The sequence below is a fragment of the Citrus clementina genome, unplaced genomic scaffold, assembly GCF_000493195.1.
Source record: "Citrus clementina cultivar Clemenules unplaced genomic scaffold, Citrus_clementina_v1.0 scaffold_3, whole genome shotgun sequence".
NCBI lineage: Eukaryota > Viridiplantae > Streptophyta > Magnoliopsida > Sapindales > Rutaceae > Citrus > Citrus x clementina.
Genome location: NW_006262339.1, coordinates 49,670,442 through 49,683,615, shown reverse-complemented (window position 1 = coordinate 49,683,615; position 13,174 = coordinate 49,670,442). Strand labels below are relative to the sequence as shown.

General features: G+C 36.8%; 2 protein-coding genes across 2 annotated transcripts; both read left to right on the top strand.

The window, feature by feature from the left end:
• The first annotated feature begins 1,619 nt into the window (after positions 1-1,619).
• On the top strand, positions 1,620-10,718 carry LOC18049060 (brefeldin A-inhibited guanine nucleotide-exchange protein 2). The gene is made up of 11 exons (XM_006445172.2): positions 1,620-3,122; positions 4,645-4,962; positions 5,139-5,493; positions 5,594-6,016; positions 6,115-6,407; positions 6,644-6,917; positions 7,294-7,799; positions 7,922-8,243; positions 8,336-8,717; positions 8,857-9,533; positions 9,857-10,718. The coding sequence occupies exons 1-11, from the start codon at positions 1,945-1,947 to the stop codon at positions 10,466-10,468; spliced, it is 5,340 nt and encodes a 1,779-aa protein (XP_006445235.1). The 5' UTR covers positions 1,620-1,944; the 3' UTR covers positions 10,469-10,718.
• Positions 10,719-11,289: 571 nt separating this feature from the next.
• LOC18049059 (probable calcium-binding protein CML23) lies at positions 11,290-12,103 on the top strand. Its single transcript, XM_006445171.2, has one exon. It carries the CDS (start codon positions 11,337-11,339, stop codon positions 11,913-11,915), a length of 579 nt encoding a protein of 192 aa, XP_006445234.1. The 5' UTR covers positions 11,290-11,336; the 3' UTR covers positions 11,916-12,103.
• Positions 12,104-13,174: the final 1,071 nt, after the last annotated feature.

Below are 13,174 nucleotides of genomic sequence, written 5' to 3'. Positions count from 1 at the left end.
CTCTAATCCTTAAAAATTTGATCCGTATAAATTCGATCCGTGGATCTATGGATTGGATATGGATTGAAAATTTAAAAATCCCCTGTTGATGGATTGGATATGGATTTACTTCTATAAATCCGTAAAAATTCGTGAATCTGCAAATATATATATATATAGTTAAAAAGTTACTATAAATTTAATTAAAGAATATTATAAATGTGACATTGCATAGTTGCATAAAATACTATAACATATCTTAGTCATTACCCAATAATAATATTAAATAAAAAATAATTAAATAATCAAATATACAAATATAACTTGTAAAAATTGTAAAACAAAATAAAAGCAAATTCACACGCACTAGCAACAGTAAAGTAACATAACGTCAAGTTACCAACAATTTGTAAAGTCACCCAAAAGCAAAGTAACATAACGCCAAGTCACTAAAAATTTACAAACAAAAAACTCTAAACTTCCCAGCCGTCACACGCACTAGCAACACTCAATATTGGTTCGATATACTCTCGACACCGATTTGAAGGACGTCGTCCGCGTGATTCCAGCGAGAGCAAGCCATCTTCTTCCCTGAGTCCATCGAGCCACTTCACAATCACTGGTTCCAGCCAAACAATTGTACTATCACAACCTTCAAGATAGCCACTCGTACTTCTCTTGGTTCCTATCGTTGACAGCTCCGTAATCACCATTTTTCGACAAGTGCAATAGTCCCGGTAAAGATCAGACTGTGTTTGGTTTAAAAAACTTCGTCATTTCAATTAATTGTGGCTTTATTTGTATAATTAATTTCGGTGTTATAGTAATGTATTATTGTAACTTTACTTGAACAATTAATCTTAGTTTGTTATATTTTAAAACTTTAAACATATTATTGTAGCTTTATTTGAACAATTAATCTCGATATGCTATATTTTGAAACATTGAATGTATTATTTTTATATTAGATTTTTTTTAATTTCATTAGTTCATGGATTAGGGAGAACTAAAAATTTTTATTTCGGAAACTAATGCGCAAATTGGTGGATTTGATATGAATTAAGTTAAATTCGCATCCGATCCACAGACGTATGGATTGAATATGGATTGGATATGGATTGAGTTAAATTCGCATCCGATCTGCAGATGTATGAATTGAATTTTGATTGAGTTTAATCAATCCATGGATTGGATTAGATTGAAAAATTATAATCCGTAAAATTATGGATCAAATATGAATTGATGTCTAATATGTAAAATCCGATTTGCGCTCACCCCCACTTCATTTCCTCTTATTTTTAGAATTAAATAGGGATGGACATCCCCTCGTTAATAGTAAATTTTTCTTTAATATTTATAAAAAAATAAAAAATTTAAATTATGTTATATTTAATAAGTTTGATCGAACATTGCCTCAATAAATTTTTATTGTCTTTAAAAATATCAGTATTGCAAAAAAAAATATCTATTGACCAATAAATTAAGGCGTTTTCCTATTTTTCGTCTTTCTAAATCCCCTCCGATCAACTGATAGACACAAAATTAAAAATATTAAGATGAATAACCCAAATTACCCTAATTCTTACGACAATATTACGTTTCCCGCGTCGAGACGCCAAAGGAAAATTGAGGGTTTTTGGGTCATAAAAATTTCAAACTTGGACTTTCCAAGAAAAAGCAAACCAAATACGCGATCTAAATCTCAAACTCTCTCCCTGAATCCACAGTTCGCCCACTCACACTTCCGTTATCGCTCTCTCTCCCTCTTATTCCCTTCCTCAAACTCTTCACTGGCAGCGATTTTTTAGCGATCAAATTCTGCCCAACCACGTCGACTCGCCGAGTAAAAGATCGTCACCATTACTCAGTTGAATTAAAACCTAAACGTTGTCGTTTGTTTCTGATTCCTTTCATTTTCCCGTTCCAGATCTGACTCACTGAGTCGCAACTCTTCCCAACTCGGGAATGGCTTCTTCGGAAGCCGTTTCCCGCTTGAGCCAAGTTGTAGCTCCGGCACTCGAAAAGATCATTAAAAACGCGTCTTGGCGCAAACACTCGAAACTCGCTCACGAATGCAAATCCGTTCTCGAGAGGCTCAATTCCGCGCAGAAACAGCTGCCTTCGTCGCCGACCGAATCGGAAACTGAAGGCTCCACCCCTGGCCCGCTCCACGACGGCGGGCCCAATGAATACTCTCTGTCTGAATCGGAGTTCATCCTCAGCCCTCTGATCAATGCTTGCGGCACTGGCTTCCTCAAGATCGCCGATCCGGCCCTTGATTGTATTCAAAAAATGATCGCTTACGGTTACCTACGTGGCGAGGCGGATCCCACAGGTGGCCCCGAAGCAAAATTTCTGTCGAAATTAATTGAATCTGTTTGTAAATGCCATGATTTAGGTGATGATGCGGTTGAGCTGTTGGTTTTAAAAACTCTTTTATCCGCTGTCACGTCGATGTCATTGAGGATTCACGGAGATTGTTTGTTGCAAATAGTGAGAACGTGTTATGATATTTATTTAGGAAGTAAAAATGTGATTAATCAGACGACAGCGAAGGCGTCATTGATCCAAATGTTGGTGATTGTTTTTAGAAGAATGGAAGCGGATTCATCAACGGTTCCGATTCAACCGATTGTTGTAGCTGAATTAATGGACCCAATGGAAAAATCTGACGCTGACAGGACAATGACAATGTTTGTACAGGGGTTTATAACCAAAATTATGCAAGACATTGACGGATTGTTGACTCCAGAAAATAAGGTGTCCTTAAGTGGGCATGATGGTGCATTTGAGACGACAACGGTGGAGACTACGAATCCAGCTGATTTACTGGATTCAACAGACAAGGACATGTTGGATGCCAAGTACTGGGAGATTAGTATGTATAAGACAGCTCTGGAGGGGAGGAAAGGTGAGTTGGTGGATGGAGAAGGGGAAAGGGACGATGATTTGGAGGTTCAGATTGGGAACAAGTTGAGACGAGATGCATTTTTGGTGTTTAGAGCACTTTGTAAGTTGTCTATGAAGACGCCCCCCAAGGAGGCATTGGCTGATCCACAGCTAATGAGAGGGAAGATTGTGGCTCTTGAGTTGTTGAAAATTTTATTGGAGAATGCTGGTGCTGTGTTTAGGACTAGCGATAGGTACATGCTTTATCTGCTACATTGTAGCTATATATATTGCTTATTCTATTTAATTCTCTTAAATTTAAGCTTTTTGTTTTTCAGTTTAACTAGCCATAGAAATGTACATAGATTTGCTGGTAAAGATAAAAGCTTAGTTATTGCTGAGAGAGTGTTCTCAAGTGTATTTGTTTGGAAGCAATTATTGACAGGAGAATTAATGTGAGATAGTAGATCCTTTGGGAGAATGAAGATGACTTGTGGTGATTACTTATAGCTACCTGGAGGTCCATACAATTCTTTTTTGGCATTGATGTTTGCTAAAATGTAGACCTTGTTTCATTTTGTCAAATTTTGGAATGACAATGACAATGTGTGCTTCTGATCTTATTGAGTATTGCAGTTGCTAGGAGGTTCTTTTATTACTACTATGATTGCCAGTAAAATGGAGCAGGCAGAGATTTTTTCAGTCTCTGATAACCGCAATGTGTAATCGAATATGTTTTAACTCCTTTTGGGGTAGATTTGCTGGTTCTTTGGTTGAAGGATGGCTGATTGCCCTTACTACAAGGTGTCACTTACCTGCAATTATCTGAGGTCTAAATTTGCACTTTGTTTGGTTGATCCCATTTGGATCGTATTTGTAGTAATATTTTAATTTCAGGTCCCAAAATCAATATTTTTTGGTCAGGCTTTATATGCTGGCTGTCAGAGAATAATCTTAAAGTGTAATGATATACTCTTGGGAGCATAATGCAGAAGTTTCTAGCTCCTTTTGTTAGCATTTTGTTTGAGAAGGCCAGAAGATTACCTCTGATTTATTAGTTTGCTGCTCAGAGCATTTTGAGATTTAACATAAATTTAGAAAAAAAATGTTGTTCTTTATCATCCGTGTATCTCATTCTCATTTGAGGAGATTTTTCTTAGTAAATCTCCTCTAGAATTGTACGTTTTACCATTAAACCAGCTTATATAGGTTGAGGGAATCAGTAGATAGGCCAGAGAAATATTTGGAAATAATGAAATCATATGCTATTAGCTTCAACTTATTGGTCTTTATATCATGGATCTTAGTGTTTGGCAAGGGATGCTTATTTCTGTGCTTGGAGGGTCAGAGAGATTGTTTCTTTGATGGGAACTGATCTTTTGTTGAGAAACTCTCTTCTACTGACTAGAACCCAAACGGTTTCTTAAATTGATGGTTTGCCTGACTAAAATAGCATTGTTCTTGGCATTGCTTATCTCTAGAGGATGAGTAGCTTTATAGGACTTTATCTTGATTCTCATATGATGTTGCATTTCTTCCAAAGATCTATCAGATTATGGAGTGGATGGTTTGATCACTGAATATTATAACTTCTTTTACTTGGGATCGATTGAGTCAATAGGAAATATTCCCGAGGCTGTTTACATTTCATTTTCATACTTTAACCGTCCTTTTTGGATGAAAATTTTGCCATTGTCTTTTCTTCTTATAAATTTTGATTTAAAATACTGAGAGTTGGAATCTGCCTTCTGTTAAATTTGCTGTGTGGTGAAACAGGTTTTTAGGTGCCATCAAGCAATACTTGTGTCTTTCATTGTTGAAGAACAGCGCCTCAACTCTTATGATAGTTTTCCAGCTTTCTTGCTCCATTTTCATGAGTCTGGTGTCAAGATTTAGAGCTGGACTGAAGGCAGAGATTGGGGTGTTCTTTCCTATGATTGTGCTCAGAGTTTTGGAAAATGTTGCTCAACCTAATTTTCAACAGAAGATGATAGTGCTTCGGTTTCTAGAGAAACTCTGCATTGATTCACAGATCTTGGTTGATATCTTTATTAACTATGACTGTGATGTCAACTCATCAAACATATTTGAGAGGTGTGTTATGTTGCAGCCTTCAGAATTTGTATTATTTTTTGCAGTCAAAAGGAAGCTTTCAGAATAATATGGTTTTTTAAGTTTGGAAGCAGATGCCAGTCTTGATTTGTGTTTACATTCTCTTATGATTTGAGTGAGTTTGACTTTTTTTAATTCAACTTTTGCTTTTATTGTAGAATGGTCAATGGACTTCTTAAAACTGCTCAAGGTGTCCCTCCTAGTACAGCCACCTCTTTATTGCCACCTCAAGAGTCAACTATGAAACTTGAAGCTATGAAGTGCTTGGTGGCTATTTTGAGATCGATGGGAGACTGGATGAACAAACAGTTGCGTATTCCAGATCCTCAGTCTACTAAGAAATTTGAGGCAGTGGAGAACATTTCTAGTGGTCCTGAACCTGGAACAGTTCCAATGGCAAATGGCAATGGGGATGAGCTGGTGGAGGGATCAGATTCTCATTCTGAAGCTTCCAGCGAAATTTCTGATGTTTCAACAATTGAACAACGCCGGGCTTACAAGCTTGAACTTCAGGTAAGCATTATATATAATTTATTTGACACTGGTGGATCAACTTCTGACTTTTCTTTTAGTTTATCGTTGCCGATGGAATCTAATGTAAAATATATGGCAGGAAGGTATATCTCTTTTTAATCGGAAACCCAAGAAAGGAATTGAATTTCTTATTAATGCAAAGAAGGTGGGCAACACCCCAGAGGAGATAGCAGCTTTTCTTAAAAATGCCTCTGATTTGAATAAGACTTTGATTGGGGATTATCTAGGAGAGAGGGAAGAGTTGCCCCTCAAAGTAATGCACGCCTATGTAGATTCTTTTGACTTTCAACGTATGGAGTTTGATGAGGCAATCAGAATATTTCTACTAGGCTTTAGGTTGCCTGGTGAGGCACAAAAGATTGATCGAATAATGGAGAAGTTTGCTGAACGTTACTGTAAATGTAATCCAAAGGTTTTTACAAGTGCTGACACAGCTTATGTCCTGGCGTATTCTGTAATACTGCTCAATACTGACTCTCATAATCCTATGGTGAAGAACAAGGTGAGTTTACATTTTTCATTTCAATCAGTTATTAGGGAAGTTGTGTGATGAGAGGGGATGCTGACAAGATTATTTTCCCCATTTATTGAAATATGCAGATGTCAGCTGATGATTTTATAAGAAACAATCGTGGCATAGATGACGGAAAAGATTTACCTGAGGAGTATCTGAGGTCATTGTTTGAACGAATATCAAGAAATGAGATTAAAATGAAAGGAGATGATTTGGCTGTTCAACAGATGCAGTCTATGAACTCGAACAGAATATTAGGTTTGGATAGTATCTTGAATATCGTGATCCGCAAGCGAGGAGAGGAGAAGTACATGGAGACTAGTGATGATCTCATCAGGCACATGCAAGAACAATTTAAGGAAAAGGCTCGCAAATCTGAGTAAGAATGACTTACCTTTTGGATGCTTTTCCTTTGATGCTACGTCATCTGCTATTCTTGTCTGGCAGCATCCAACATATATAATAACCATAATTCTGTAGGCTTATATCATACAATGTTAGGCTTATTTTCTTCGCAGGGTTTAAATTTGGACTAGAGTGTGACGTATAAAATTTAGAAGGAAGCCTTATTTTTAGATTTTCTTCCTGATTATGTACTGATCTGGACATTTGCAGATCTGTTTACCATGCAGCAACTGATGTGGTGATCCTAAGATTCATGATTGAAGCATGCTGGGCTCCTATGTTGGCTGCCTTCAGCGTCCCACTTGATCAAAGTGATGATGAAGTTATAATAGCTCTGTGTCTTCAAGGCTTCCGTTACGCTATACGTGTTACCGCTGTTATGTCCATGAAGACTCATAGAGATGCCTTTGTAACTTCATTAGCAAAGTTCACTTCCCTCCACTCTCCTGCTGATATCAAACAGAAAAATATAGATGCTATCAAGGTTAGTATTGTGCTCCAATCGTAGTCATACACGATGAGAAGGATATAAAATTATCTCGGTTCATGATCCTACTCAATTCTTTAATTTTTGTTTGAGAGGTATAGGATTATGAGGTGACTTTTTCTCTTGCTAATGTTGTTGAAGCTTTGAATACCACTAATAAATGCTACCATTTGGTATCTTTTTCACTAACTTCTGTCTTAACTAGTTTTTCAACTGTGTTCCCTAAATATTTTGCTTTATATATGTCATTTTCCTTTGATCTGACAATCATCACCTGTTTGGGTATTTCGGGTATCAAATGTATATGTGTCTGTGTGTGTCAAATTCTTGCGCTGATGTGGATTTGATTTTTTCCTTTTTTTGTTATGCACAGGCAATAGTCACAATTGCAGATGAAGATGGGAATTATCTACAGGAAGCCTGGGAGCATATTTTGACATGTGTTTCCAGGTTTGAGCACCTACATCTCTTGGGGGAAGGTGCTCCTCCAGATGCAACTTTCTTTGCTTTTCCTCAAAGTGAATCAGAAAAATCTAAACAAGCTAAGTCAACCATCCTTCCAGTTCTAAAAAAGAAAGGACCTGGGAGGATCCAATATGCAGCAGCCACTGTGATGAGGGGTGCTTATGATAGTGCGGGCATTGGGGGCAGTGCTTCTGGGGTGGTCACATCTGAACAAATGAACAATTTAGTCTCTAATTTAAACATGTTAGAACAAGTTGGAAGCTCTGAAATGAATCGTATATTCACAAGAAGTCAGAAGTTGAACAGTGAGGCAATAATAGACTTTGTTAAGGCTCTCTGCAAGGTGTCCATGGAGGAACTTCGATCTGCATCAGATCCAAGGGTTTTCAGCCTCACAAAGATTGTTGAGATTGCGTATGCATCATAAAATTTCCTTTGACCTTTTTTTCATGTCTTCTTTTCATCTTGATTTATTGGAGTTTATCTGCTGCTACATCAAAATTGTAAGACTAATATGATTTAATTTCTTATGACAGGCACTACAACATGAACCGCATCAGGCTTGTGTGGTCAAGCATTTGGCATGTCCTTTCTGATTTCTTTGTAAACATTGGGTGTTCTGAGAACCTTTCAATTGCTATATTTGCAATGGATTCTTTACGTCAGCTATCAATGAAATTCTTAGAGCGAGAAGAGTTGGCTAATTATAACTTCCAGAATGAGTTTATGAAGCCTTTTGTCATTGTAATGCGCAAAAGTAATGCTGTGGAAATTAGAGAACTAATCATCAGATGTGTCTCACAGATGGTTTTATCTCGTGTCAATAATGTCAAATCGGGGTGGAAAAGCATGTTCATGGTATTTTGAGTTTGTTAATACTCTTATCTTCTATTTGTGAAAATTTGGTCCTAGATCTCACTATTTTGTTACCATACGGCTTTTCTTTTCAGGTTTTCACTACTGCAGCTTATGATGACCACAAAAACATTGTACTATTAGCCTTTGAAATCATTGAGAAGATTATCCGAGACTACTTCCCATACATTACAGAGACTGAAACAACCACCTTTACAGATTGTGTGAATTGCCTTATAGCATTCACGAATAGTAGATTCAACAAAGATATTAGCCTGAATGCTATTGCATTTCTTCGGTTTTGTGCCACCAAACTTGCAGAAGGAGATCTTAGTGCTTCATCGAGTAATAAAGACAAGGAGATCTCAGCAAAGATTCCTCCAGCCTCTCCTCGCCCGGTGAAGGAACTAAAGCTAGAAAATGGAGAGATGATTGATAAAGATGATCATCTGTATTTCTGGTTTCCTCTATTGGCCGGTAAGGAAACTGCTTACATTGGTGATTTTCATGGTGCTGAACGTTTGGATTTGCCTTTACAGCTTCATTACCTCCTTGCATAGTTCTATTTTCAAAACAGACTTTGTATAGCATTCAATTGCTTGCCTTTTATTTGCAGGTTTATCAGAACTAAGCTTTGACCCTAGGCCAGAAATCAGGAAGAGTGCCTTACAAGTGCTTTTTGAAACTTTGCGCAACCATGGTCACCTTTTCTCACTTCCTTTGTGGGAACGAGTGTTTGATTCGGTCCTGTTCCCAATATTTGACTATGTGCGGCACACTATTGATCCTTCAGGGGAGAACTCACCTGGCCAAGGGGTTGATGGTGATACGGGAGAGCTTGATCAAGATGCATGGCTCTATGAGACATGCACTTTGGCCCTCCAACTAGTTGTGGATCTTTTTGTCAAATTTTACAACACTGTCAATCCACTTTTGAGGAAAGTGTTGATGCTTTTGGTAAGTTTCATCAAGCGTCCTCACCAGAGCCTAGCTGGTATTGGTATCGCTGCCTTTGTACGTTTGATGAGCAATGCTGGCAATCTATTTTCTGATGAAAAATGGCTAGAAGTGGCTGAGTCGTTGAAGGAGGCAGCTAAGGCAACACTTCCTGATTTTTCTTACCTTGGTAGTGAAGATTGCATGGCAGAAATTGCAGCAAAAGGACAAATTAATGTGGAGTCTTCTGGTTCTGGGTTGCCAGATGATGATTCAGAGAACCTGAGGACACAACATCTATTTGCTTGCATAGCTGATGCAAAGTGCCGAGCTGCTGTTCAACTTTTATTGATTCAGGTAATGTCTTCTATTCTTAACAAGATTCGATGTTGAAAAGCTATTAAAAACATTCTGTATTGATAATATCAACTTCAGTATTCCTGTGAATCCCATAATGCATTTAGAAACTGTTACATGATGGAACCACTGCACCTAATGAGGAACAAAAGATTGTATTTATGCAACAACTGTGTGCGTGCGCGCAGGTGTGTGTATTGCTGATTCAACATGAATGCCTAATCATGTTGTATGAGTTGTAAAAGAAGATAAAATTTTGCAGTTAGTAAATATTGTTTTGTTTTGAGTAATGGATGTAAACATTCTTTCTTTAAATTTTGCAGGCGGTGATGGAGATTTACAACATGTACCGTCCCTGCCTTTCTGCAAAAAACACACTAGTTCTCTTTGAAGCTTTGCACGACATTGCATACCATGCTCACAAGATCAATAGCGATCACCCATTACGTTCAAAGCTGCAAGAATTTGGCTCCATGACCCAAATGCAAGATCCTCCATTGTTGCGCCTGGAGAACGAATCTTTTCAGATTTGTCTAACATTTCTACAAAATATTATACTGGACAGACCGCCAACTTATGAGGAGGCCGATGTGGAGTCGCATCTTGTTAACCTATGTCAGGAGGTTTTACAGTTGTATATTGAAACTTCTAACCATGGACAGACATCTGAATCTTCTGCCAGTGGGCAAGTGCGATGGTTAATACCTTTAGGTTCTGGGAAACGGAGGGAATTGGCTGCACGAGCACCTCTTATTGTGGCAACCCTCCAGGCCATCTGTACCTTAGAAGAGACCTCCTTCGAGAAGAACCTAGCTTGTTTCTTTCCCCTACTTTCAAGCTTGATAAGTTGTGAACATGGGTCAAATGAGATTCAGGTAGCACTCAGTGACATGCTAGATGCATCGGTGGGCCCGATTTTGCTTCGGACATGTTAATCTTCGGTGAGGTCGCACCTCCACATTTTATGATGTATGATATTCTTTCTTTCAATTCAAAAATCTTGTAATTTTTATTTCTTAGTTTTTGCTTTATAAGTTGTAATTTTTATCGGAAATGTAGTTTCATAGTGTATGAAGAGTTAGTAATGATTTTGGATTGGCTAGCGGTATCTCTCTAAAAGCTTGAGCAGTTTATTCAGGAGCTTTTACCTCCGTTTTAATAGATGTCATTTAACGTTGCTGGTCAGATGTTTTTTTCAATATAAGAATTTCAGAGCAATGAAAAATGTTGATCGATAAACGAACGATATTTAGATGTCTTAATTTGATTGATTGTTGAATTTTGGAAGCAGTTGTTGTCTTTGCCTTGTATGTTTGTTTTTTTAAGCTGTTTTAAGCAGTCGGGCAAAACCACCTAGTGGGAAGGCATCATCAGGATTCACATCCGAAAGCAGTTGAACACAAGTCGTCTGTATTGCATGGCCGAACTTGACCATAAAAATCCAATGCATTAAAACCAAGTCAGCGTGGCCAATCAATCCTCTAGTTGCCGAGACAGCAAAGTGGGTGAAAATGAAATAATGCCGGCAACTTTAACCAAACTATCATCAATTTGGCTGGCTGGCTGGCATCCACCAAACGCAATGGGGCAAAGGGCAAGGGGACACTCACTCGGTAGTACACTCAGTCAAAGACCATAATCGTGAAAAAGACTTGCAAGTGAAGAAAGAGAATTCCAAAGCCTTGTGGCCACAAAAGATTATTAAGGTCACGCTACATGCAACATTGCAAATATCATCTTATCACTTGCTATTAACATATCTCGTCTTCTCTTCTTCTGTCTCTGTCTCTTTTCCCAAAAATAATGTCTGGTTTTTTCAAAACCCGCTTGATCTCCTTACGACGGAGAATGAAACTCTTTCTTCGACAACTGATCAAAAAAAGAACGAAACACAAACTATTATTGTCATCTATTTTTGATTCCTTAGCGTCATCTTTTGCGATGATGGAAGTGTCCAGCCAGTTTAGGCAAATTTTCAAAGTGATGGACTCAAATGGGGATGGGAAACTTTCTTCGTCAGAGCTGGGTGAGGTGCTCATTTGCCTAGGGTGTGACAAGTCAAACGCTACGAAGGAAGCTGAAGGAATGCTAAAGCAAATGGACTATAATGGAGACGGGTTCATTGATGTAGATGAATTTATGGATGCGGTTCATGATGATAGTGGTGGCAAGCCCAAGGAAGATTATTTGATGGACGCTTTCCTCATTTTTGATATTAATAAGAATGGATTAATCTCGGCTATGGAGTTGAGAAGAGTTCTGATCAACCTAGGATGTGACAAATGCACCCTTGAAGATTGTAGGCGCATGATCAAAGGTGTTGACAAAGATGGCGATGGCTTTGTTGATTTTGAAGAATTTCGTTCAATGCTATCTCACTGATCTGTCCTCATTCATTTCCAAATGCTTGTTTATTCTCAGCAGGTAAGGTTAAGCTAAGCAAATGTCTTCCACTATGTACAATTGTTTTGTTCAATGTTCAGTCAACGTCTTGAATCTATATGGAGGGGGAAGAAAAAAGGCTCTTCAATTTCATTTGATTATTAAGACAATGTAATTAAAGAGGGATACTCTCGGTATGAGCATCAAGTGAAATAATAACGTAGTGCATAGAGCCACTAAGGCTCATTCTCTACTCATAGTTGTTTTATAACGAGAAAGAATGATTATGGAACAATTTTGTTGGTTACCTTTTAAGTCATTGATCCTTAAAATATGATATATTGTGTATAATAATATACTTGAGATATAACACTTGAGGGTGTAAAAGAAAAATAAAAAATTTAAATTAATATAAGAAATAGTTATAGTTATTCAAAATACATTCTAAATAACAATAAAACCAATTATGAGAATCTTTAATATTATAATTTATTCCCATTAATAAAAAAAATAACAACATAAAATCCGTTATGGAGAACTTAAAATTTTACAATTTTTTTCCATCAACACAAAATAACATCACATTCCAAATGTATATAAAATAACAGCCAATAAACGATCTTTTTACATTCAAGAGAAAAAAAAAAGTTATTTTTTCAATATTTTGTTAAATCTTCTAATGGTGTTAATGTTAAAAGTGAAAAAGTAATATATTTTGTAAACTCCAGGTGGAAAATTTTTTATTTTTTTTTATAAGTGTGAAATGTTAGCTGGTTAATGGATATTTACTTAATTCTTTTATTATTTTTTGAATGAAAATTTAATTAAATAATTTAATAAATTATTTTCTTAAAAAAAATTTTACACCCAATCCATTCATAATTTATATTTATATTAATTTTAATGAAATAATTTTTTTTTGAGAAAATTATAAGATTTTATAGTTATGGAAATAGAAACTATGGAATAAGAAAAAAAAAACTAAGATTTTAGGAATTGTATGTATTTTATAAATAAAAACTAAAAAAAGTTACTTTTTTTTAGAGTGAAATTTTACGTGATCATGGTTAATCTAAATATATGAATTATTTTTAAATTAAACATGAATATTTTAAGAAATGGTGTTATGAGGATTTTAGAGGGTGTTCCAAAGCTCAACTCTAATTTTAAACTGGATTGCACGCCACGGTCTAAATGAAATGAGCCTTTTCACGTCGCCAGCCTTGATCTTGGGCTTGGGCAAACCCATGTGCCTTATT

Excerpts from the sequence above, each read along its gene's own strand:
- LOC18049060 (XM_006445172.2), top strand. The coding sequence starts at position 1,945 with ATGGCTTCTTCGGAAGCCGTTTCCCGCTTGAGCCAAGTTGTAGCTCCG. Across the intron at positions 3,123-4,644 it reads GTGTTTAGGACTAGCGATAG|GTTTTTAGGTGCCATCAAGC; the intron begins GTACATGCTTTA and ends GTGGTGAAACAG. Across the intron at positions 8,244-8,335 it reads GGTGGAAAAGCATGTTCATG|GTTTTCACTACTGCAGCTTA; the intron begins GTATTTTGAGTT and ends TTTTCTTTTCAG.
- LOC18049059 (XM_006445171.2), top strand. The coding sequence starts at position 11,337 with ATGTCTGGTTTTTTCAAAACCCGCTTGATCTCCTTACGACGGAGAATG.